This window comes from Falco peregrinus, chromosome Z, assembly GCF_023634155.1.
Source record: "Falco peregrinus isolate bFalPer1 chromosome Z, bFalPer1.pri, whole genome shotgun sequence".
Classification (NCBI taxonomy): Eukaryota; Metazoa; Chordata; class Aves; order Falconiformes; family Falconidae; genus Falco; species Falco peregrinus.
Genome location: NC_073739.1, coordinates 1,158,122 through 1,183,419, shown reverse-complemented (window position 1 = coordinate 1,183,419; position 25,298 = coordinate 1,158,122). Strand labels below are relative to the sequence as shown.

Sequence of the window (25,298 nt, the reverse complement as noted above, 5' to 3'; positions counted from 1 at the left end):
TTTTATCCTTATTAAAAGAAAAACTCTCTGAAAATTGAAAGAAATCTGAACTCATGCAAAAGAAATTTTAGAACATTGAAATCCATGGGAAAGCTCCCCAGACTCTTGGATACAATGCAGGATGCCATTCATAATAATATAATAGGTTTTCCCTAACCTTTAAAAAAACAATAAAACCCCAAACCAGTCCAAACATTTTTAATTTCCCACTGCTGTAATTTCTGGTTTTTATTAAAGAATAGGAAGGACAAGGCCATTTCATCACCGAACTATTAAATGAGTTATCAAGACTTTCTGTGTAATTCCCTAGCTGTGTCTTTTTAATCACCAGTAACACAAAAGCCTGACGGTGGGCTGCAGGAGCGGAGGTTTATGTAAACCTGCCCCTGCACAAGGGGACATGGAAGGTTCAAACACGGCTTCCTGGGGCTGCTGCAGAAAAGACAGCACATGCCAGGTGCTGCAATCAAAATTCTTCAGTATCCAAACAAAGCACAATAAAAATCACAAGTGAAAGCTTTACAGTGCTCAGACTCAAACATTTAACAGGGTTTAACAGCGCAAAGTCTGTAGTAACATTAGCAAACGGCCCAATACAGACAGCTGGCTGGTAAGTAAAACATAAAAAGCTTTAATCTGAAGGTTTTAATAGAAGAAAAATACTCTGGGTTTTTTTGCAGAGTAGGCCAAAACTGAGTAGTTCTTCAAATGAATGCTGGTGACGGAGATGCGAAGAATCGCTTTTAAAAAATGCGTCTCTGGGGGCACTTTCTTCAATTCCACAGCACGTTTAAACAATACAAACCTCAGAAAATCAGGGGCTGTTTTGCTTCCATCAGTATACATGTTACTGCAGGATTACTGAGTAATTATGCAGGACTAATGATGTCAATTCTCTACTGTAACATTATTTTATCTATTTAGTAAGTTCCATCAAATTCACAGAAAAATACAAAGCTTGAACACCATCTGGAGTAAATTAAGAGATGTTTTATTAATCAATTAACTCACCTGGACATCACAAAAAATACCTAATTCCACTAAAGATTTTTCACGTAACAAGGACAATTAAGTCCAAAAAACTGTCTGAAAGATTTCAACAAACATGAAGCAACACTGACAGAGAAAATTATTCCATTCCACAGTTCAGTACAAGGAATCGATCCCTGCCAGAAAGTGAAAAAACCCACCCAGACAGAAGCAGCTAGAGTAACATCAACATGCCACAGATCTGTTTCCAACAGAGTAACTAACTGGCTTTTATCTCACCTTTATTATCTTATTGCCAGCCCCACAGCTAACACACCTTATTTTAGGACAGCATTTGTATGAACACTGACATGAAAACAGAGAAACAAATTCAAATTAATTTTATTTATGTGCAACTCAGACCAGACTGGCATAAACAACTCCACAGGGAAGAGATCCACGGGTAAAAAATATAGACAGAAATTCAGGCATATAGGATAATCCATACAGAATAATCAAATTCACCATACAGTCAAACTCTTCTGTCACTGCAAGAATGCTTCATGGAATTCCTTTCTAGTCTTTTGTTTAATCTAGTTTTACATATCTTGTTACCTTAACTGATTTTTCTGTTAATCCAGATCATGTCTTCTTTTATCTCAATATCCCTGTCTACTCATATCCATGCATATTACTCATATGTGGTATTTCTTCCATACCGTCTGCACCCTTAAAAATACTTCTGGCTATTGCTGATGGTTTTTATGTAATAGTTTAACCAGTTTTAACAAATCTTAATACTTCAGGTTGGAATTTCTAAGTGGGGGAAAAGGTTTCTAAAGAACAGAAAAGTTTGTCAGTGTGGATGCAAAAAGGCCTCCTAGCCAACTAACTGAAAGACAAAGTCCCTTTAACCAATAAATGTAACTGCCTGCAAGAAGGAGGTGAAAAAAGTAGTCCATCCTAATCCTAAACGTTTATATAAACTGTGGAATGAAAGGACAACATGATACTTGTCTTTAAATCTATTAGAAATAAATGTATGGCTAGAAAGTATTGCTGCTTCTCAATAACCAGCAATACTTTGAAAAAAACCCCAGACTAAGCCTAGAACTAGTAAAGTGTGCAGTAAGAAAAAACTCAATGCTCTTTAATGGCACCTTTCATGCAATAAATGAACACGGCTACAGCTATGTGTCATCAAGCTATTTCCTTTATGGTCCTCAAAAGGAAATTCTGTTATGAGACACCTGCCCAAGTCATTCTGGATAATGCAGCTATGATGCATTTGATTCCAAAAGCTGCCTGATGTCCCCTAAGTGCTTCCCGTTCAATGGTATTCCCCAGAAAATAAAAACCTCTGAGCTATACCATTTCCTACTAGTCCATTTTATGTACTACAGAGACAAAACAATGTCTGTAACTCCGGTTTAATTGAAGCTTTGGTCATTCATACATCCTGTTCTCCCTGAAGGGGAGTCAGGGGCAACGGTCTTCATCCAGGAAAGGACACCACATGATCAGAGCTGCTAGCACACCTGCTATGCCATAGCTCCTGAACCTGTTTTAGTCAAAATGATCTGGCTTAGAAAAGGGTCTCTCAAGTATTTAAAATATTTTCCATAGTTATTATGATCAGGTAGGAAACAGTTAATCTCTCTTCCTGCCACGGTATAGCAAAGTATGCATGCAAAGCTCAAAGAAACGGATGCTATAAAGGATTGAGAAGTTACATCTGTTCAGATCAGATCATGTTGTCACAGTGAACTGAAAAATAAATAATTGCTCTCAATTAATTAAAAGGAATCACGCTGCCAAATTTGACCTTGTGTGTAATTAGATTCAGTACTTTGTTTAACAACTGCAAGTAAAACTAGACAGTTTTCTTCCTTATTTGGAAAAATATTTCCTAATTTTATCCAAGTATATCTTAGTAAGTAACAAAAATGATGAAAGCTCTACCCCTCAGTAATGTAAAACAATTAATAGGTAAATCTGGCAAAGGAGCTGTAGGTAACCAGGAAGCTTGAATTTTAATGACTGCATGAAATCACCATATTTCAAGATTCAGGATTAATAAATATAATATAATGAATAAATATAACTTTTCTATCACAGTTGTACTAACGCGATGTAAGAACCAAAAATTGCTGTAATTTAACACTTTAGTACTAACAGCCTGTCCAGCATTGTGTAAAACGCCAAAGTTAACACAATTCCTGTGGGAAACATGTGAAAGGAATAGGAAGAGGAGGGCAAGAAGATGACAGGGTAATGACTCTTCATGGAATCAGCTTTCATTTAGAAATCAGAATCTCCTGTCATTGCAAAAAACAGCCTGTAATGTTTGGCAGAAGGCAACAACACATAGCTTGTGTCTCAGTCTGCATAGATTTCAGTGTATGTGTTAAGGGATGCAGAAGCAAACGAGGCAAAAAAAGCTTAAAATGAAGTAAGTTAGACACATCCTGCAGGTGTAAGGAGGGTTGCAATGGTTTTAGTTTTTCTCAGAGGGAAGTTCAACTTCTGAAAATTTGTGAAGTTGTATTCTGAGAGTTAAAAAGACACATAAACCAGAGGAATGCAGAAAATAACTGTGCTATCACAGAAATGTACAGTTTTTGCTGTAAGCACTAATCGCTGTGCAGCTATTTCATTCTTGGAGCCTCTGGCTTTCAGAAAGCCTGCAACAGAATATTTTAACGTAACTCCTGTTATACTTAAAACTTAGTTTCAAGGTCTTGAAAGAACCACCAGCACTTCTCTCTTACAAAACACTATAGGTCTTATGATGCTGTGTGCACTTCACTGCAATCCATCTTTGTGCTCTATGTAGAGGACAGGATTATTCTTCATTCTAGGGCTTCTGCTTGCCCCAGCGCCTCCCGCAGTGCAGCTGTAACTCCAGCTTGCAGTGATGACATCTGAATGTATGTTCCGTACTGTATCATATATAGTTTTCTCATTAAGTATATGAGTTACACTGTACTGTAACTCCAACTCAGCCTTCTCACAATCCAAGGAGTATGTTGCTGATGGCTCAGAAAGCATGGAGGCAAGCCATGGGCGGAATGCACAGTTGCCACATTACAGAGGAATCGATTAGTATTAATTCAGTAAAAATAACTATTCTTTCTCCCTGGAACGTGTAGCGTCACAGATCCCACTCTTCACAGCTAGCAAACAGAATCTTCTGTTGACTAGGAGTAAGAACATTATCAATTGCAATGGCAGTAAAAATGGAGCGTACCAAGACGAGCTACAAAATAATCCCTTTGGGACCTGCCTAGTTCCATACTCACAGTTCCGACTCTTCTTCCCCCCCTGTAAAATCAAGAACAGGCTTTACTAGACATTGAGTGTCCCACAGACCTTGGCCTACACAAAAGCAATAAGCAGCAAATTGCCTTGGTCCGCAGCTATCAGCTGGGGCCACTCTGCCCTTTATGTGCTTGCAGGGAAGAACCACAGGATCACAGAATGGTTCGGGCTGGAAGGGACCTTAAATTAGATGATCTAGTTCCAACCCCTACTAGAATATTTAGGTAATGTGAGTAGCCTTTACTACACCCTAGTGGGTGAAGGAGACGGAACATACATATGAGTCACGAACTATTAAGAAGGCATTGCATTTTTGTTTGAGAAGCCTTTCAATGAAGTGTTACACAGTAACTCCTCCAAAAACCACAGATGCTTTCTATACAATCCTTTTGGTAAGGGAAGTGCATTTCTCTGAACAAGAAGGTCAGACATTGCTTGCTTTGTATTTACAATTCTACTCCTATGGCTTTTTTGAATTCAGAATTCTGTGGCTCCAAAATGTCATAATAAACCCTACTTTTATCAAAGTTTTCTCGGATGTAAAGCAAATCTTCTACAGAATACACATCTTCCTTTCCTGTCCAAACAGTGAGGCTGTATCTATATCAAAAGGAGGAGAAAAAAAAGGAGAGAGAAAAGAGAAAAAAAAGAGTATGTTATTATCATAAAATGAAAAATGCAAGACAGAAAGACATTGCACTAATAAGATCCTAAAAATATTCAGGACTGTGGTGTCTTAATTTTAGGAATGTAATTAAATATCAAAAACTTAATCTCCTTTAGATTTCAAAGTTAAGCAACCACAATCTGTGAACTATGGGAATTAACAATGTTATATGTCCCTGCCTTCTTCACCCCTCTACATCCAGGCAAGTCATCACCCTGCATTTGTGCTCCAACTGACAGCACTGAGTCTCTCCAATCTTGTGATCACAGTGACTTCAAATTACTGGGAAAAGCAACTGCTGTATCAAAACGCTACCTCAGAAACAGGCATGCTCAAACACATCCTAGCTTGCACCCAGGGCTCATGGAATGCTTGGTACAGATATACCTGCTGAAGAATATAACTAATAGTCTTTAATTAAACATTTGATACATGCAAACTACACTTTGCAGAGGTCTATTTCTGTGCCACTTCCCCCCCCCCCCCCCCCATTATGGAGTTAAGTCACATAATTTTGCTCCAGTCAAACTTCAAGTTCTGGCTCCTAAAGCTAAACTTGCTAGGAATTCCAAAGAAAATTCCTAAGGAGGACTGCAAAACTTTTTTCAGGTGGACAATCCTGCACCACCCAGAACAATTTATCTGTAGCCTGGTCCTTGTGTGAACTTTTGTGCCAAATCTAGCAAAGAGTAAAATAAAAAATCTTGGGCAGATATCCAGCAAAGAAACAAGCATTTAAAGTTTGACAGAGTAGGAGTTACAAGCAGAGAGCATCAGAACAGAAAATATGAGGAAATCTCATATTCATGGTTTTTCACCTGATATATACCAATGCCATCTGATTAACTGAATGCTGTATGTATTTTCTGTACTGTATCACACACACTATTCTCATTAATCGCACAGACTTTATTTAAAAAAAAAACACTCAAAAATTTCAAAGTATCATTTAAAGTTAAAAGCATTACCCTCCACAATCTCCACATGACAAATACTTCATTTTTGCCTTTTTAAATTAAAACTGTATTAATCTAAAATACAACTAAATCCTAATTTACGTGTATGTCTGTAAAACTGGCTCAGGAATTTCTGTCCTCTGATCAGGCCACTAAAGAAAAACTCAGAATTTTATGCTGAGGTAAAAGAGAAAACCCTAATATTTCAGTGGGAATAATGCTTGTATCCAGTGAGGATATTATCCGAGAATGGGACACTTCACAAGACATATTCTTAACATAACAATATTTTGAAATTAATTTCCCAGTTTAAAATGTTTAATTCTAACTTGTCTCTTGATTCTGCACTGTAAGTGAGAATAACAGCACTTTATTTGTCTATGCTATTGTTTCTCATTACTTAGAAATCTTCCAGGCAGGTGACCTACTTAAATTTTCTGTCCTAGGCTTTGACATTGGTTGGTGCTTAAGGAACAACTTTATTGAAGTGTAGGTAGGCAGGGTGGGTGGAAAAGATGAGTAAATGATAGTATGTACGCATCCAGATTTATTCTCATTCTATCACATGTAAATAATTTTAAACATTAAATTGTTATGGGTTTGCATGGAGAATTCTTGAAAGAAAATACAAGTCAGTGTTTGGAAGCCACTGCATGTATTTCAAATACCTGAGCAAAATCAATTTGCTTTGTAGCAAACTCACTGACTTCCAATCTAAAAATCACCTCTGATGTTTTTAAGTGACATTACTACAGAAAATACAAATAATGAATATAAAAAAAAAAGTAGAGATAAAATGTAAGTATTTGAACTGAATTAATTCCAAATTGCAGCATCAAACTAGTCTATTTAACTATACTGGTCTTATGAAAGGTTTATAGTGGAACTGGATTACAAACCTACACAAGGTGTAAAATTACTTATTACAGGTAATGGAAGAGGCTTTTTCGAATTTTATTATTTTAAAGAAATTAATAGGGGCCTATTTTATATGAGGAAACAATTTAAGAACTGAAAGAATTAAAGAGCTGAAAGGTTAAATGAATAGAAAAATATTTTCAACGTAATTGGGATAGGTATGTCCACATGAACGTGCTATATTTAATATAATCAAATACATGCCTTTATTATCAAGACAGCTGAAGGCAAAGGCCCTCAAACTTACCTATCTGACTGCTGGATTAACCAACGCAGCTCAGATATTGACTGTCGTACTAATGCCGCTCTTACAGGGAAAGTTACAGGCTGGGAAAGCGTACTGCATATCTGAGCCATTTCCTTCACCATCACCCAATCATAGCCTACAGTAAAGACCATGTGGTTAAGAAGAATTCTTCACAAATACAATCTCTACCTAATTAAAGACACAATGGTTTATAGAATGGTTAGGTTCTAAGACAAAACGAGAGCAAATATGAATTTTGTGAAAATCACATAATTCTAAAATGAAATCACCATGATTATAAATGAAAAATGTCCTTGTCCCAGAGGACAAAAGAAAAACTAACATGGAAAAATAACCTTCTTTTGAAAATATGTAATTCCGGTAACTAAAGTGTTATTTTACATACAGCTATAGAATGTGACACCTTTTAACGTCCAGGAAATTGTATCTTTGTCCTTTCTCTAAAATTTAAACACTGCTGCCACTGACTTCAAGACAGCCTAGTTTTAACTTGACAGTGAGCCATTAGAAACAAAGGATTATGAAAAATTTAGAAAAAAATTTGAATTAAGCCAGTAGGACTGAGTTATACACAAATGAAGCAGGTGAAATGTTTTGTGCTTAAAAATGCTACAATCAAATAATCTAACACGCTTGAGGTTCATGCCATTGAGATTTTTACAAGCACTGGAGCTATTTAAAATGGCATTTAATTGTTCTTTTATTTCTACATGCTATGAAAACCTTAATTTCAATAACAACAGCTGATAATTTTTTTCTCAATTACTCATGCAATGTAGTGACTGGAGAGACTAAAAAAGCACCAAAACTTAAAGAAAAGGTCTTGCTGGGCAAATGGCAACTTTCAGTTGAAACCAGTCAAATAAGCTGGTTTTCTCATGTCTTACAGTATACCCTTAATTAGTATCACTATGAACTGCAATTTAGAATAGAGATAAGGTTACATTTATTAAAAAAGGCTGCTCGGTACAGTATTTCCATTACACATTTCCAGCAACTGTTTACTGCACTGAAAATACCTTGCAGAAAGTACCACACAATTCAGTAAAATTGCTGCGTAACATACAACAAAATCCTCACAACACGATGCTAAATCTTTCTAATGATCAATTAGCAATTGGAGCAGTGTATAATTCTGCTGTTGTGGTAACAGACGATATTGATGGGGACTATGCTACTGCACACAAATGCATGTGCCCTGGAGTAAAACACCCTAACAAAGCAGCTATGAGAATCACGAGAGGAAGCCTGTGAAAAGTACCCTAAAATAATGGCCAGTCGGAAAATTAATCGCAAAAAAATCCATTATTCCACAGAAATGAAATGTTAAAATCAGTGTTTTCCTGCAAAAACACACTGATAGGGTTTTAAATTTCCAGCTGACCGATTTTTCTTTGGGAAACATGCCAGAATACCTACTAAGAAACCAGTCCTCCTAGGATTTATGCAAAAGACTATGTGGAACAGGGCTTAAGCCACCTATACCCTGGAATTCCTCAGTTTGTGAGAATGAGTTGAAGAACAAAACAGTTTAACAAAAATACCAGATTTTTAAACAGTTCTGTTGCAACTCAAACACTGAACTAATTGCTACGTAAGACATTATCAAACATGGATCAACAAAGAAAATAATTCTTCTTTCATTTATGACTATTTTCAAACTGAGAAGATGGCATATAGCTTATTTTTAATCAATTAGGGAATGAAGAAAATAGACTATTGCAGTGTAAACACTAAATTTTCTGTCTTTACCTTTATTGTGTTTATCTGGGTGCCAGCCAGTTGTCCATCCCAGCGATAAGGTTACATCTGGGAAATATGAAGTGACAGTGTTGAGGAACTCTTTTGCATCCACTACAGCATCATTCCCGTTAGGACCTGGTAGGATGTCTGCATTGATCCAAACAGGTCGTTTCAAATGCTGCTTCACATGTTTAAGAAGTTCCAAGGAAGGCCGTACAGCTTCTAGACTGTAACAATAATACATGGGTGAGATGAAACACCTCACTTGGACCAAGGACAGGAAATTTACAGCACATCTATAGATGCATATGTTAATGACACTGTCCCTGTAAGCCAGAGAGTAAATGCTGAGGACCCTTTCTGCCATCAGGTGACTCTCGCTGCTAGTAAAGTACTGTCTCTTGTCTCCCTGCTGCCCAAGATGAACTGCTTCATGGCTCTGAGGGCTCCTCTACCTTGCAACCTGTTAAGACTTGGATGCTATTGAACGCTTGCGAACAATTTTAATGAAGGAAGCCACTGCAGGCTCTAACATTTTTGTTTAGATTAGACCACTGGGCTGACAGCCACAAATACCGTGATGAATTTAAATATATTTATTCTGCTTAGATATATCCCTGAAGTTTATATACTGTCCACAGGGGTAAAAATAATCTGTCCCAACCTTAACAGCACTTTAAGTGGTAAGGCTTTTATTGCTATTTCAGATCCAGTTAACAGACTGAAAGTTACCTTTGCATCTGTGCAAGATGACGCACCCACACGAGGAGAATAAAAAGCCCCAAACTGAGCATTTTCAGCAACGAACAGAGGGAAAGGGCACCCATCTGAACATTTTATCACCGGTAGCAGCTGTTCCCATAGCTTTAAAGTGTGGCATAGTAGCGTCAGCATGAAGCCTGCTCATCAGACGTTCATCCTACAGCTAATTGTTAAACATGAAAGTATTGTCACTTGAGCAACCAGTGCAGCACCACTTGTAAGCATCTAACTAAATATCTGAAGTCACATATTCTCATTTGTCTCTCAAATCAAAAGAAAAAGTGTTAACTGGAAAGCAAACAATAACATTCATACTATCCTACCAAAACAGCAGTATTGTGGAAGGAAAGGAAATGTGGAATAACGGAAAAAAGGAATGAATGCCAAGAAAATACATATTTTTCTCTCACAGCGAATGAATACTTTGTATATCAATCAGGAATTTACAATTATTGTTGGTCAGAGTTGTGATTTCCTAATAGCAAGGACCTGGGTTTTCTCCTACGAGTTGTGAAAACCTCTGAATATGCCACCTTCCAGCTTTTCCTCAAAATCTTGCAGTGACCTTATACAATGCTCAGCCAACACAGAATTATTCAAGCTGTTCTGCAGCATTAGTTTCCCTGTTCAGCATCCTAAACTGGTCCCTCTGTGAGTCACAGCAGCACCAGTGAGACAAAGGGGAAGAGAAGGCACTGTGAAGAGCAAGGAGAGGATCACAACCGCTCCAGCTTATAACAAATATAAACTACAAGCTACATGCTGCACAGATGCCTGTTTCAGCAACACAGATGGGTACCTGCTGCCCTATCTTCCCAATTCCTAGCTGCCTACCTCCAGACTCTTACACCAGTTCTGATGCTTGCCTTAGCAGCAGTGTGTGAGTTCAGTGAAGTGGTAAACAGCTATTCTCAGCGTTTTGTAGGAATGGTTCTGTACCAAGTTATTCCCTAGCCTAGCTCATGATGACGTCAGATGAATTATACCAGGATGTGCAGCCCAAAACGGGAATGGCAGCTACATACTGTATTAGGTTAGCTCTAAAGCCAAAAACTGTCCCCTGAAATGCCTGTCTTTTTTCCTGTTAAGTCATTTTGTACATTTTAACTTTCATATTGTTCAGAAAGCTGCATAGTGGCTGGCAGGAATTGCAGTCAAAACTTCCAGTCAGTATTAGCTCAAATGTTCTTAAAGAAGAGCTAGCGACGGCTTGAGCTAACACTGTTGGCCTAAGTTTCTCTAACACAGTCCAAGGCCAAAACAGCTCACATTTTCCCACACACAAGGGATTGTCAAAGTGGAATGCCTTCCGTTTTACTACAAAGTACAAGCTAATGTAAAAAGAAAAAAGTCTAAAGCAGCATCTCTTGAAATAATAATAAAAAAAACCAGCAGCAGTACTTTTTTATTGCACAGTGTTTGGAAAATTCAAATGTACTGCTGACTCCGTGTTGAATGACTGGCATTTCTCAAGTGGGACTCTGAAAACCTTTTGCAGAATACATTTATTCCTGTAGATAAAGCCAGCAGGAAATACGATTACGTGGTCAATCAAGCTGAAAGGTAGAAATATAAAAGCATATGCTTTTAAGTGCTATTGAAATAATCCTCAAAACTTCAGCAATGGTATCCAGAGAAACAGTGTCCAAAAGAACACCGAATTCTGTATCACTCATTTGATTGTATCTGCACTGCATCCATGTATTTTTTTAAATGCTTTTATATAATTAGGCTTCTATAATGCAACAATGGATATTTTAAAAGATTTTAAATCATGGCACTTGGCTAAAAATTCTTTACAGAAAAATAAGACGTGAATGTTTTAGAATTAATTTAAACAATAATTAAAAAAACCCAACAACACAACAAAAAACCCCACCCTGACCCAATAAACAAACACAAACACCTATTTTCTTGTCCTTTCCCTTCTCTGTCTAGGCAGACACTTACAGATTCTGTAATAATAAAAGGATTTAGGGTGTCCACATTGTTTGTGTCTTCTTGAACATTCACATGAAAACTGACTGCATTGAACAGAACCACAGGTACAAATCCTATTTTACAACTATCTACCATTTTTTTCCACTTCTACAGCATACTTGCGAGCTTTTCACAAGCTCCTTGAGAGACACTTTCGTTCCCCTTCCACAGTGGAGAATGAAACCAAGAAAGCTGGAGGCCAGAGGGAGAGACCCATGTGCTACCAGGCAGAAAGACCCAGGGGCCTCAGCCCCATCTGCAGCCTGCGAGCCACTGTCTGACTTCCCAGTCAGAAGGTTCTCTTTCCCAATTTCTCTGCGCAAGCACAAAACTGAAAAGATCTTTCTGGATAGATGCTATCATTTCTGTTTTCCCTTTGCTCTGCAAAAAATGTTGCTCAATAGCAACTTGGTAACTAATTCACAGAATACGAAATCTTGATTTTCAGTTCAAAACACCTCTAAAGCTTTTATTCTTGCAATGCATTTAGCAATGCTGATCACGTTTCCTCATTTTCTGGTCAGCAAGGAACGTGATACACTAAATTGCACGGTAAGAAAGTGTGTGGTCTGCTGATGCCGAAAAACAGCTAGCGCTACTGTTAATTAGCAAGAATGCAAGCCGTATAAAAATACCTCTTAAAATCCAACTTGATGCCTTTATTGGTGTTGACAATCTCTTGTAGCCATTCCTGCAGCGTGATGTCACTGTCTGTTTCTGGCGGATGAGCCATGATAGGGTCTCTGCTTCCTCCCTTGGCACCACGAAGAAGAACATCTGCTTCTATCATGTGAACATCACCTGCTGGTTTAACAAACAAACACTCCAACAGCCGCAACCCCCCCCCCCCCCCCCCGTTTCAGTATCTGCTCAAGAGTAACAATTACAGGGCAAGTCTAGAACTTCTGCACTGGACTGGGCGCACAAAGATCACCCCCTGTAAGCTGCTGCTATCTGCAAAGCAACAGAGTCTTATTCCTCTAGGTATTTTAGTCACGAAACTGTTTAGAAATCCAGAGGCATGTGAAAATGGATTTTTGCAAATGCATTTGACCAAGTAACCCCATTTCCTCCCTCCCTGAGGAACAGCAAAAATGAATATCCAAAGCTTGAATCCACTCTTGCTGAATTTCAGACCTTTTCCTCCTAAAACAGGGTTCCAGACAGAAGATTTTAACACTGGCAGTGACTGAGTACTCCCCTTGTCTCATTCTCAAGCCTGACGGACCCACCTCAGCCAAAACGTCAAGAAAAAGTCAGTCAGCCAGCAAAACCTGCCAGGAAAATGGCAGAAACGGCAGGAAAAACACAAGAGTGAGTGGGAATCTTAGGGACGCCACAAGCTCCTGAAGACATGAGAGGCATCCGAGAGTCTGTGTGGAGCTACCAGCTTTGCAGAGAATTCAACACATACTGCGACTCAGACTAGAAGAATAATAGCAAAGATAGTTACTCAGTCAAGAGAAAGCAGATTGCATACAAAAGCACATAAATAAATCATGTCTTTCCCCAACAGTCACGTAAGTTAGAGTAAGATTCGTTGAAATAAAGCGCTCCAAATAGCTGCCGCACTTCAGTCACCTTCAGCGGGCGGGCGGGCGGAGAGGAGGCAGCAGGGCTGCCCTGTAAAACGCGGGACACGCCACGCGGTGTCACAGCACCACCGGGCCTCGGGCCACCCGCAGGCCCTAGGAGACGACCCACAGCCAGAAGTGCCTGGGAACCCCCGACGGGTCCGGAGGCCGGGCCGCGTCCCGCCCGGGGCTCAGCCAGCCCGGCGTGCCGCCCCGCCGAACCGCACGGCAGGCCCCGGCCGCCTCCCCGGGCCCAAGCGGCGGCGGCAGGGGGAAGGGAGACCCGCCGAGACCGGAGCGCGGCGCCAACGCGAGCCGGCCGCGGGGCTCCCCCGGCCGCAGGGCCGGCCTGCCGGCTGGGACCCGAGGCCTCGGCTGACGCCCGGCCTGACCCGAGCGAGGCCCCGCCGGCCTGGGCGCCGGCAGCCGTTCCGTTCGCCCGGCCGAAGGGTGCCGGCCCGGCGGTTCGCAGGCGGCCGGGCCCCGTCCCCGGCGGCTCCCACTTACTTCGCGCGGCCTCCCCGGCTCGGGCCTTGCTGTTCGCGGCGTGGAACCACCCGACGGCCGCCCCGTCTCTCGCGCCGACGCGCTGCGGCCTCGCGAAGTGATCCACCGCCGCCTCGCTCCAGGCGCCTGCCCCGGGGACGTGGCCTCAGCACCGCCGCTCGGCGGCCCCGGCCCCGCGGGCCGCTCCCCGCCGCCCGGCTCTTACCCTGCGCCTCGTCCGCCATCGCCTCGGCGGCGCGGGGGACACCGCCCCGCCTGCCGAGCCCCCGCCGGGCTGCGCCGAGCCCCGCCGCCGCGCTGGGCCCCCGCGGGCGCGGCCAGTGCTTCCGCAGGAAGCGGAACCGGTCCCCGCCGGGGAGGGGCGGCAGGCTGGAGCTGGAGCCGGAGCCCGGCAGCCGCCCAGGCGCCGTCCCGCCTTTGAGGAGCTTCGCCGGCGGTTACCCGCAGGGAGCCGCCACCGGCCGGCCGCAGCCGGGGCACAGACCCGGGCCGCCCCCCGCGCCCGCTGCTCCGTCTCCGCCGTGCGTGCGGGCAGGCGGGGGCGCGTCCCGCCGGCGCTGCGGGGCTGCCGCAGCCAGCCGAACCCCGCGGCCGCACCCCCCCAGGGCAAGACCCGCAACCGGAACCGGCCATTGAAAGCAGAGGTGACAGCAGAGCAGGACAGCTTAGGTTACACGTTGTTTTTGATACAAAGCCAGAAAATATCCCCTTTTAACATCCAGAAGGCATTAGCGTTTTAATACTCGTTACAGAACTGCGCCAGCATCTCTACTGAAAACAATATGCACCTTGTACATACTTCAGTTTGGATTCTGTTCTCGACCGTTGCCTGACAGTTACCAGAGCCCTGCTGCGGTGCACCCAACCCTCAGTACAAATCGCATACATTGCCAATACCTAAATAGATCTTAATGACCCGGTATCAAAAATACTACCGTGCAAGAACCTCATGTTTACCAAAAAACCGTCGATAAAAAATTTGAAAAAAAAAATATAATCAATGCATTCATGAAAATTCACACTTAATACATTGGTTCTCCCTGAAAGTAGAGGTGGCTACCAAGAAGTGCCAAAAGCAGCAGACTGGAGCAGAAAAGATACTGCAGAACCTGGTCTGATGTACAGCTACATGTAGATTGCCTCAGGGATAATCTGGTTCTTTGTTTAACCCTCGAGAGGTCAAACTGCATCAGGACTTCAAAAACAGTAAGGAAAAAGTTGCAGTTATTTATAAAAATAGCATCTGTTTAAGTTAGGTAAGTAAGAAAGAAATCAGTTACTCTAGAAAAGAAATTAACTCTGGGCATGTGTTCCTGAAGCACCAGTGGAATATCCTAATGCTAAGCATTTCCAAGTCTTCACAAACAAGTAAAATTCTTCCTCGTGCCAGTCATAAACAAGTGCCAGAAGGCATGCACTTGTATTTTGCAGCGACACGGGAAGCCTGCTGTCAGCTATACAGGATCTCGCATTTGAATCTCAAATGGCAAGAAAAAGTTTTGTGCCCCAGCTTCTGCCCCAGTGTTTTGCTCATCTGCACACGGAAAACACATGCTGCAGAGATCAGATCTAACCGCAGGCGATGTTTCGTAATGCATTTAACCAAGGCTGAGAGGAAAGATAGTATGGCTTACAGTCACACCACTACATGCAGTAAATGCTATGAGTGTGTAAAGAGATCACAGAACCTGCCCTCTTTGGCACCTGTATTAAGTGTCAACTTCCAGAACTTCAGGAAACAAGATAAACTGCACAAACTCTTCTGTGGTAAAGAAACCAGAGAGAATTTGAGGGCTTTGAAAAACAGCCTGAAAACCTACTAAAACCTAACAGGTTTAGAAACCTTAACACTTTTAGTGTTTGTAGCTTTGTAACTTTGGTGTTCAGATCTAGCAAATCAGTATGTTGCCTGTAATCAGCCTCATCAATACAGGTGTTCTATGATGAAAAATATTAATTCCATTTTCAACGGCAGACTGGTAGGATCTGACATTCCACTGTGGATCACAGGAATCAAAGCATTGTCTAAGTCGTTCAGATAGTTTGGTGGAAGAAGGTGGCCTCCAGATCCAGCCAAGTACTCAACCTACAAGGAAAACATACAAAAGCTGGTATTAACACCTTCTGTTTGAACAAGACAACACAAGTGCAGTACCTCTGTAAGAGTATTTCAGTTAGCACCAAGTGACAAACTTTAACATTCAGACACGGGCAACTGGATAGGTTTTGAGGTCAGTCATGACCAATTCAGGCTTGCCACCGAGAGGCATGCAACACTCTCCTGGGTTTTCAGGGCCACACGTCCTCTGCATCCCAGACTGCTTCAGTCTGATGTCCAGAGGAGTGATCCCATCATATCCTGGCATCACAGTTACCGTTAAATTAATTTCAAAAGATATTACTGAAAAGTAGATTTTCAGGACTGTATTTTCAGCTTCTCTCAAGAAACATAAGGCAGTGTAACAAAGAACTCCTGGAGAGGCAAAGAACTGAACTGTTTGACAGTTTTGTAATCTTCCTAGAAGCATCACGTGCTAGGGAGCCTTGCCTTCCCCCTCTTCCATCCTCACCTAGGCAGACCTGTCCTTTCCTGCTGTACAGACTTCTGTGCAAACATCCCTTCCTGAACATCTGGGAGCAAAACCAGCAGAAAACTGCCTACTTTTGAGAAAAGCATCAGAAAATTGGCTCCATGCTTCTCTAAACTGACTCACCTTGGAGGCATATGAGTGCCAGAGAGACTGAAAACTAGGCAAGGACTGATGGCTTACTGCAAGCAGCTAGCTATTAGGGCATTTGGGGCAGAGTAAGGAGACTTTTAAGACAAACTAGTCATTAAGACAGCTGCTTCACAAAATTTCATTCTCAGCCTGCATCTGGGCTAGGGCAAAAAACTCAAAAACATTCAGAAAGAGATCCAAGATCTCTCAAATATCCAAGGATATTTCAGCTGAAATGGAGTGTCTGCAACAAAAGTCAACAGATTACCGTATCTGAGTCAATGGCAACCCGCAGGCCTATCTTAGTCATCCCATTATTTTTCAAGGTTTTAAGGTGTGGGCAAAGAGCAGTACTGCAGGCAAGAGCAATCTCTTCAGCAAACTGATGAGGAGGAACAGGACTGGATAGTTCATGGTTCTTCAGAAAATAGTATACCTGAAATTACGGAAAGGATAAGGACAGTCAGCAGCCTGGTTCTATGAGTAAAGAAGGAGAAGAGTAATTCAATAGACATATAATGCAGAGCAGAGCAAGCTACAGTGCTTGTTTGCTGGCAAAGTGTTCTTGTCTTTCATCTATTCAATCAAACCACTGAAGTGACCAGGGGAGCACCTACCTGTTTCTAGAGCTGTCAATGCCAACAGACTTTTTAGTTTTTTGCAGAGGAGAAAAATGAAAAGTACGTAAACTTACCAAAGACCTATGCGGAATGTTCTGCCTATCAGAATGGGTTATACATCAGGTTAGTTAGTTTCTTTAGTAGTATCGTTTAGCATGAGCATTTTACCACCTAACTATTCTAAAAAGTAGCAAAAAGGCTCAAGAACAATGTAATATACTAACTTGGGTACACTTCATAACCTTCCCCTCTTTTTCGAAGTCTCTGCCTTGTATCACTTTTTCACTCCAAGTTCCTTCCATTGATTTTCCATCGACTGGGCTTAAAATTCTATGGAAGACAGCAGTACAGTTAATAACTGAAACAACATTTTATCATTCAGATTATTACTTCATACCAGTTATTCAATGTTTAGTCATCCTTAAAGGCTATTGAAGCAGCTTTACCACAAAATGTAATACAGGTCTTGTATCATGGAAATACTGATGCTACAAAAAAGAAAAATCCAAAATAGGGAACTAACAACACTGCATAAACACCTGATCTTACAGGTTTAAGAAGATATAGACCATCTTCGGTAAAGCCACTGTTTGTTTGAATTGGTCAGAGAAGCCACAGAAAAAGGCAAACTCATGGCCTGAGAAACAACTTGACGTGAGGCAAGCCTGGAATTAGCGATGCGTAATTAAAGTTTGAAGCCACATAAACAAGCATTCAAATCTCATCCAATACAGATGTCTTGCATCTCCTTTTGCTTTTTTGAACACTGGTACTCCAAGCAGTGACTGGCCAAGGGCCAGTAGTAGGCAAGTACTTCCGAGCCCCTCCCTCACAAGGAAGCTTAAAGGGATTAACTGCATCCTCACACAAACTGGTTGCTGATTTGATAGAGGACTTTCAAAGGAAATGGAGGGTCCACTTGCTTTTCCAGTCAACCTCCCGAACAGAGACAAGGATTTTAAGTTTTGGTGAACCAAAAGCAAAATTGTTCCATTAGTGACATCTAGAGGACTGCAGGTAGTTTACCATTCTATCCCCTTTTGGGTTTTAGTATTAAGTGCCTTCTTTCAATAGAAATATCTTAATATCAAGAAATTAAAGGTGGATATTTGAAAGTTGGGAACAAGATTTCTCTCAGATGTTTTGCTTTGTTAATACATTTACCCTTTGTTTGTTTTTTCTTCATTTTCTACCCAGCAAATATCTACATATTCTTTTATGTCTCCTGCATCCGTTTTGCCACAAGTTATTTTAAAGTCCTTCTTGTCTCGCAATGCCTGACGTAGGCTTTCCATCGTTTCTGGCGTTATTTGTACCATTAGTCCATCTAGAAGAAAACCAGTTAAGATTCCAACTTTTCTACAGAAAGAGTAGCACAGCTTTTTAGTAGAAACTTGGCTTAAATTCTAGTGGGACCAACCCTCTCCTACAGCTCGTTACTAAATGCACATTCACATGGACTCCATTCCCCAATTATAGCATTAAATGTTATGTGAAAGAGGAAGTAATGAAAAACTTTCTGGTCAACAGAACTAATAGCAAAAGGTCAATCTAAGACTAATCTCACAAGTTTTTTGCATTTCTGCGTCAATATATGTATTTCATCAATAGGGCAATGAAAATTGTCCTAGCTATAGGCAACTGTACAGGAAAGACTTGCATGGACTAAAGCAAGTAGGTAAACTAACGTGTTCTTTCTACAGCATTTGTCTGCAGTAGGTTTTCTACAAAGGGAAAAATCCTGAAAAGGAAAAGTTTCACTTACTGAGAAATAAACATCTTATGCAAGACTGCTGCTTTTTTCATTTTTCCCCTTCCCCGCCCCCCCCCCCCCCCCCCCAAAAAACCCCAACAAAACCCCAAACTCTTACAAGGAAACCACACAGGAGAAAATTCTCACCTTCAACTATACTGCATTTAGCTAAAAATCCTGAAGATGTTTTTAAGGCTCCATTAAACACCACAAAACTTGCACCTGTAACTATAAAACGTAGGAAGAAAGTGAGTACCCACTTCATATCACTCACGTTTGTCATTACTAATGTTTAACTTGCATTCCTTTTTAAAAAGACAGGCAAAAAAGGTACTTCTACACTGAAACTGCTAACTGAAATCCCTTACTGACAGGACACCACACTCTGTAAGGAAAGAAGAAATTTTCCTAGTCAGACCTTGGCAAAACAGACCAGCTTTGTTGATTTATTCTGTAAGCACATACAGCATCCTTCTAAGATATCAGCAGTGAGCCAACACAGGCAAGCCAGAAAAAGCTCTGTATACAAAGAGGAGACATGGTTGAAGAAACAGTGGTGCAGGTTTTTGCTTGGTCTGCTGGTTGGTTGGCGTTTGGTTCTTTCTGTCCTTTAAAACAGACAGGCTACTTGGCTTGTAAATTTAGTTTATTTACAGAAGATATTCCTTAAGTTTAGCTCATTTTCAGCAGTACTGAAAGCAACTGAAATAAAAGATGACACAAGTGAATTCCCATGCTATGGACCTTCGCATTCACATGTTAGTTGCACCTCTCTCTTAGGTACCTGTCTCCACTCCTCTCTGTAAAGGTGGTCATTACCAGTTTGCTAGGTGTTGTACAGAAAAACTCACTGTTACCTCCATGTTACTTCCATGCACTCAGTTATGGAGACTATTTGTTTACTTACGTAAAATACAGCACACAATTCATGCTAATATTAAATTTAGATTTTGAATTACGTAAGGAGTCTCCGTCTGAAAGCGTAAGCTGTATTAGTAGCATTCTGGAAACAATGAGGAAGAAAGTATTAATCTCCATTTAATACAGCAGCTGTAAAAAGCAGCTAAGTGTTGACAGAAACCAGCAACACTTTATTTGGCATTTAAATTACTGTGGTGCTTGAATACTGAACCTTTGCTCTCAACAACTGACTTGGAATACTTATTTTCCTTGCAGGCTAGAAGTGAACTTACAGTTCTGCTCTAAAAATACAGTTTTTCTCCACAGGTCAAACAAGACAGCTTACCTTTCCTAGGATGTCCAGTAGCGCTGACTGCTTGTGTGTGATAAAGGCCATGCACGTTCTGCACACAGACTAAGTGAGAGTCTGCTTCAGTATTAAAACATGCTCCAATACTAATTACATGTTCATTAGAAGAACTGATGACCTTCATTACCTGTCAACATAAAATCTGACATTAAATGGACAAATCTCACTTTGCGGTACTCATTTTAAAGACAAAACACTGGAAAAACCCCAAGAACAAAACAAAGCTCAAGAACTATGCACTTAAGTTAGTTCCAGGGAGTTTGAACAATGCAGTTTGCCATGACTAGCTGGAGGAACACTAAGCACGCTCAAAAATGCTACTTCAGTTGACAGGGATTAAGTCAGAGTACCACTGGACAGTACAGAGTATCACTTGTAGGAATTCCATTGGCCTTAAGGCTAAAATGTGCATTAAGCCTCACACAGTTTATTATTCAGGTTTTTTTTTTCTGTTAAAGCTGGAGTGAGTAATTTGTAGTAAAAATCACACTGGCAAGATTTTTTCATTTTTTCTTTCCGAGTTAAGCAAAACACCATCAGCAGGAAATGTGTCAGAGAGAATCCTTGACAATACATGCTAAAAGACTTCATAGAAACCGCTGATTTGTCTGCATTTAACACTGATCCTAAAGCTCAACTTTTCGCTTATCATTACCCACCTTCCAACATATCCAGGAAGATGGAAATGTCTGCTCAGACAATTTCATGCCACCCCCTCCCCCCATCACATGCTTCTATCAGCTCAAACTTCAAAGAGTCCTCTGCACAGCAAATAGCAAAGTAATCCAGAGAGCTGCTATCAAGTGGAGAACTCACTTGCCAGACTGCTGGAAACTCACTGCAGAATAAAAAGTTCACTACCATCTAGAAGAACCACTCCCAATCCCTTTTTATTTTCTTTTTTTTCCCCTCCCGCTTTTTTACAGTTCACATTAAAGACGTGACTGGTATTGTATGGAAAATAAAGACTAAAGCAGTTTGGATTAGAAAGATTGTTTTACTCACCTCATTATACTTCCTTAGGGGTATTTTAATACAGCTTCGACCCATTTCCACATGAACAAACAGGTTGTCTATGGTATGCAAAGTATACCGATAATTTCTAAGGTCCTGTAACAGGCAAAGTTTTTACGCTAGCAGACAATCAAGTATAATTTTCTTACCTTTTACAACAAATATCACCTAGATAAAAGTACTTTAAATACATTACATCTCTAAGACTTCTAAAACAGTAAGGACATTCAGGGTGGCTAAAGACTTGGTGATCACGTTTTTCCTGCTGGGGTGTACATGAAGGGTACCTTAGTGAACACATTAATGAATTTACAGCACTGACCAAGGTTGCTGTACTTACCAGTGGGTTATTTAGACTATGGCCACTTCATGCACATTAGGGTCTTAAGAGTGTTTTAGGGAACACAATACTTCAACACCCTCACTCTGATGGAAAAGCAAAAGCATGGAAGCCACCATCTAGGTTAGTTTGCTTCCAGGCTCACACCCTGACACCTACAGCTCTAACTTGTGTGGTTATAGCTCAAGTACCGCACTGTTCCTTACACTTTTCTCTGACAGCCATTAACATCCATCATCTCAGCCTCTTCTGCAACATTTCCCTACCCTGTTCTATCCCTGAAGAATGACAAGAGGTATAAAATGGTTTCATGTGCCTTTACTAGCTCAGCTGAGAAGAGGTTAGCAAAGGCTCTTGTTATCACCTGAGCCAGGTTATCAGTACCTTCCTCAATCAGCTCTGCTTTACCAAGAAGGGTATTTATGAACATACCTCACTGCACTGGAAGTTTCAATGGAATGGGCATTGTGTTGGCAATCTTAAGGATCTACATCACAGGTGCCCCCTGCCTCCATCATTTGCCACTCCTCAGTCGCTTGCATGGTACAAGATTTTACACAATCCTTCACTGAGGATTTGCACCACCGCTAGTTAACTACGCAACACCAAGAACACTCTGCAGTCACCTTATGATTAACACTCCTACTGTGTCAAAAGAAGTAGTTCTGCCAAGAAGCACCTAATCCCACCGCCTGCTTCAAGCTGGCACTACAGAAACAGCTATGTAGAACCAGAGTAACTCAAATCCAGCTGAACATAAACTCCACAGAAGTCCCTTTCACCAGCAGCACAACAGCAAGATTCCTTGAAGACTGCAGATGCAATTCCACATTGGTACTAGTGCTTCACCAGTTGGCAAGGGAGCTGGCTCACGGAACCAAAATATAAGATTCCTCCACTGAGGAGAAAGATGCTGTTTTTTAGATGGTGCAACTCCTCTGATTGATGCCCTATGTAATTATATGGACAGCAGCAAGAAGGAAAGAGGGGCCAAAGACTGCAGTGTCATCGCAGCTGCAAATGGTCCTTCATCACAGCTGCAAATAGTCCTGGAACCCTTAGGAGAGGACTTGGTGATTACCTAAACAATACAGGCAATTCTTGCCATAGCCTTACAGCACTTTTCATCATAGCATTAAGGACAAGTTCTATGTAAGTATCCGAAGAGGAAGGTTACTGGTCAGGAAATAAAAGCTTACTGGAAGTTTAAACCAAATTATTCGGGTAACAGAGGAAAAACTTCCCTCAGGGAACGGCATAAACTCCAGACTTTGTGTACTTGGCTCATTTTGCCAAAAACTTCTACACATATGACAGTCACACTGGTTAACTGTGATAAGAGTAATTACTTTGTCACACAAACTTACCATCACAGTGAGACCACAGCATCTGCCTGCCAAGCCCTTCTTCACATTTAAAAAAAAAAAAAAAAGTTGGACTTAAGACTACAATTCGTGCACCACACCAACGCCTGGAAGTGGAAAATGCAACCAGATGATGATTGCTACCAGCTTCAGCGTGAATTCTTCTCGTTCATTGAAAGCTATTTCTTACTACCAGAACTGATGTGCAACAACATAACGTGAAAGATAAAGCTCTCCTAACTTGCTCACCCTCTCTGGTAAGGAAGTTTCCAGTCAGGTCTGAAGGACAAAAATATTACTCCTGTATCTTTGCCAAAAATAACTCTGCTTTCAAGAACTGGAGTTTTGAGGGTATTTTACATCACCTAGAGTTACAACTGGAAGGGAAGAGAATAAAACATTTACTCACAACAAGTAGGTTCATAATTGTGTGTCCAATCTCTCCAAAGAGTGGCTTCCGGTGCCTGTAACTTACTACAGGAGTTGGATACACTATGGTCGGGGTGAAAGAGAAAAGAAAAGGTCACATCCACCTACGAACAACTGTAGAACTCGCTAATCCAAGTATTTATTTTCAGCTGCAGCTGATGTTTCTTAAGCTCAGTATCTGACCAGCCAAAGGAACTAGTCACCACCTGATCCTCTGTCAGACTGTGCTTCAGCCCACTGCATGGCTTCCCCACCTATAGTCAAATCCTACTGCAATGTCATTGCACAGAATCACTCTCCTAGTGGCAGTTATTTTGTGGCAGACTTATGGCTGTTTCATGTGATTTTTCAGCTACGTTTCTTGCAATAGGTGGTCTGGACAGAAACATCCTCAGCTCAGGCTTGGGGTCAACAGCTGCGGGAGGGGTTGCAAGGCTTCGTAGTTGCTTGAACAAGAACACCACACAGATTAATATCCTATAATACAAAGTGAAGTACCACTTCATATCAATAAGCAAAAATAGAGTGAGCGAGGATGTTCATACAAAGCAACAGGCTTTAAAGTCCCATCGCTTCAATGGGAAACACATGCAGATGGAAACAAGGGAATGCAATGAGATGCAGACCACAGTATGAAGCCATTTGAAAAGAAAACAAATAACATAGCAAAGTCAGGCCTGTAAGGTCAAAGATGCAAAATGGGTTAAAGAGGGGGAAAAGAAAAAGAAAAAAAAAAAGACAAGTAGTTTGGTAAGAGAAAGAAGAGTGAAAGAAGCCACCAGCCTTGTCAACACACAGACAGAAGCCTGGCCAGCAGAAATCTGCTATTGACTCAAAAAAAATCTATAAATGAACAAGTGATACCTATTTATGGACTTGCAGCTTCTAGCATGGTAGGCTTATTAATCACAAATGTCTTCAGGTCAGGAAAGCTGTGTATGACACATTTTAGAAATCCATTCCACTTAAGCAACTGCTGTACGCTGCACCTTCTCTGAACTCCTGCTCTCTACACCATAAGCAGCAGTGCAACAACAAACAAAACAGCACCTACATCACTAAATTAAATGTCTGCATTATTCAAGCAACTCCACAAGCAACTCTAGAAGGCATTCAGGACAGTATCCTCTTTCAGGTCTGGCTCCACCTAGCTTTATCTGTTCTTCAAGGCAAGGGGAATCTGCATAAACACTCCTCCTCCGGTGAGCCTGGAGCATTCAATGTAAATCTCGTTGGGAGAGCCTGCAACAGACTGTGGAGGGTTAATTCCCACATGGAGGCTGTGTCACTGCACAACCTCTGGTGGTGCACATTTACATGCTCTCTATCCACCTCACTTTGAAAGAATGCCTTGTGCATTTTTACAGGCCTGGAGATTCCAAATGTATTAATGAGTAAGTTACCCTTATAAGCAACAAATACCTTTATTCTGTTCATGAAGCAGTATTGTTTTGCCAGCATACACCATCTCAGTAACAATTAAAAAAATCAATTTGTCAGAGTTGTAAACTGGCCTTGTGAACTTCCTTCAAATCCTTCTATGACAACAGAAGTCAGGCATTCTGATACTTTACGACTGTCAGTTTTGGTTACTTAGCTTTCTCATCAGCTGAGGCGAAAAACCAAATCCAATCAAGGAAGTCTAGCAGGACAGTGTAAATTCCCAAGTGTCTGAACAGGTAGCTTCACATGTATGGAACACCAGCCTTACACAAGCGTAACATACAAACACTGCAATGGTGATTTTAAATATCTTGCGTGTCTGAGAAAACCAGTATTTTCCAAGGGGAATTTTACATTTATCCAGCTACTTCAAGCATTAAAACTTACCCCCATACTCTGCTCCCAATCTCAACATTAAACGGATGGGAAAAACTTTTGCCCAGGGTATTTCCAGCTTATGGATGAGAATGCCACAAAGGAAAGGGTTATCTGGTAGAATTTGGTCATCAAGTTTCTGAAACGTTGGGGAAACAAACAGGAATCCTCCATGCTCTTTGTTGCCGAGAAAGTTTTCAGTACAAGTTATGTTTTCCATGTTTCTTATTAGCCTTCCTGTAGGAAGAGAGACAGAGGAGAGTCTTTGCACATCTGGAGAAGTAGTACACTACCATCAAGGAAAC

General features: G+C 41.2%; 2 protein-coding genes across 6 annotated transcripts in view; both read right to left on the bottom strand.

The window, feature by feature from the left end:
• Positions 1–1,353: 1,353 nt before the first annotated feature.
• FAM151B (family with sequence similarity 151 member B) lies at positions 1,354–13,986 on the bottom strand. 3 transcript variants are annotated; one of them, XM_055791601.1, is made up of 6 exons: positions 13,871–13,986; positions 13,666–13,791; positions 12,220–12,388; positions 8,852–9,069; positions 7,079–7,214; positions 1,354–4,890 (listed from the first exon to the last, which is right to left on the bottom strand). In XM_055791601.1, exons 1-6 carry the CDS (start codon positions 13,887–13,889, stop codon positions 4,737–4,739), a joined length of 822 nt encoding a protein of 273 aa, XP_055647576.1. In that variant the 5' UTR covers positions 13,890–13,986; the 3' UTR covers positions 1,354–4,736. The 3 variants fall into 3 exon arrangements, with proteins under 3 accessions (XP_055647576.1, XP_055647577.1, XP_055647578.1); XM_055791602.1 differs by having other exon boundaries at positions 12,220–12,385; XM_055791603.1 differs by having other exon boundaries at positions 12,220–12,367.
• Positions 13,987–14,330: 344 nt separating this feature from the next.
• The window catches only part of ZFYVE16 (zinc finger FYVE-type containing 16), a 33,714-nt gene continuing 22,746 nt past the window's right edge, over positions 14,331–25,298 (bottom strand). For all 3 annotated transcript variants that reach the window (XM_055790513.1, XM_027784822.2, XM_027784823.2), the window contains exons 10-18: positions 25,006–25,230; positions 23,156–23,238; positions 21,034–21,138; positions 20,005–20,155; positions 18,906–18,986; positions 18,170–18,332; positions 17,230–17,335; positions 16,654–16,821; positions 14,331–15,751 (exon numbers count right to left, since the gene is read on the bottom strand). In XM_055790513.1, the coding sequence (XP_055646488.1) occupies positions 15,590–15,751; positions 16,654–16,821; positions 17,230–17,335; positions 18,170–18,332; positions 18,906–18,986; positions 20,005–20,155; positions 21,034–21,138; positions 23,156–23,238; positions 25,006–25,230 (1,244 nt within the window). In that variant the 3' untranslated portion in view covers positions 14,331–15,589. The remainder of the gene's footprint in view (positions 15,752–16,653; positions 16,822–17,229; positions 17,336–18,169; positions 18,333–18,905; positions 18,987–20,004; positions 20,156–21,033; positions 21,139–23,155; positions 23,239–25,005; positions 25,231–25,298) is intronic.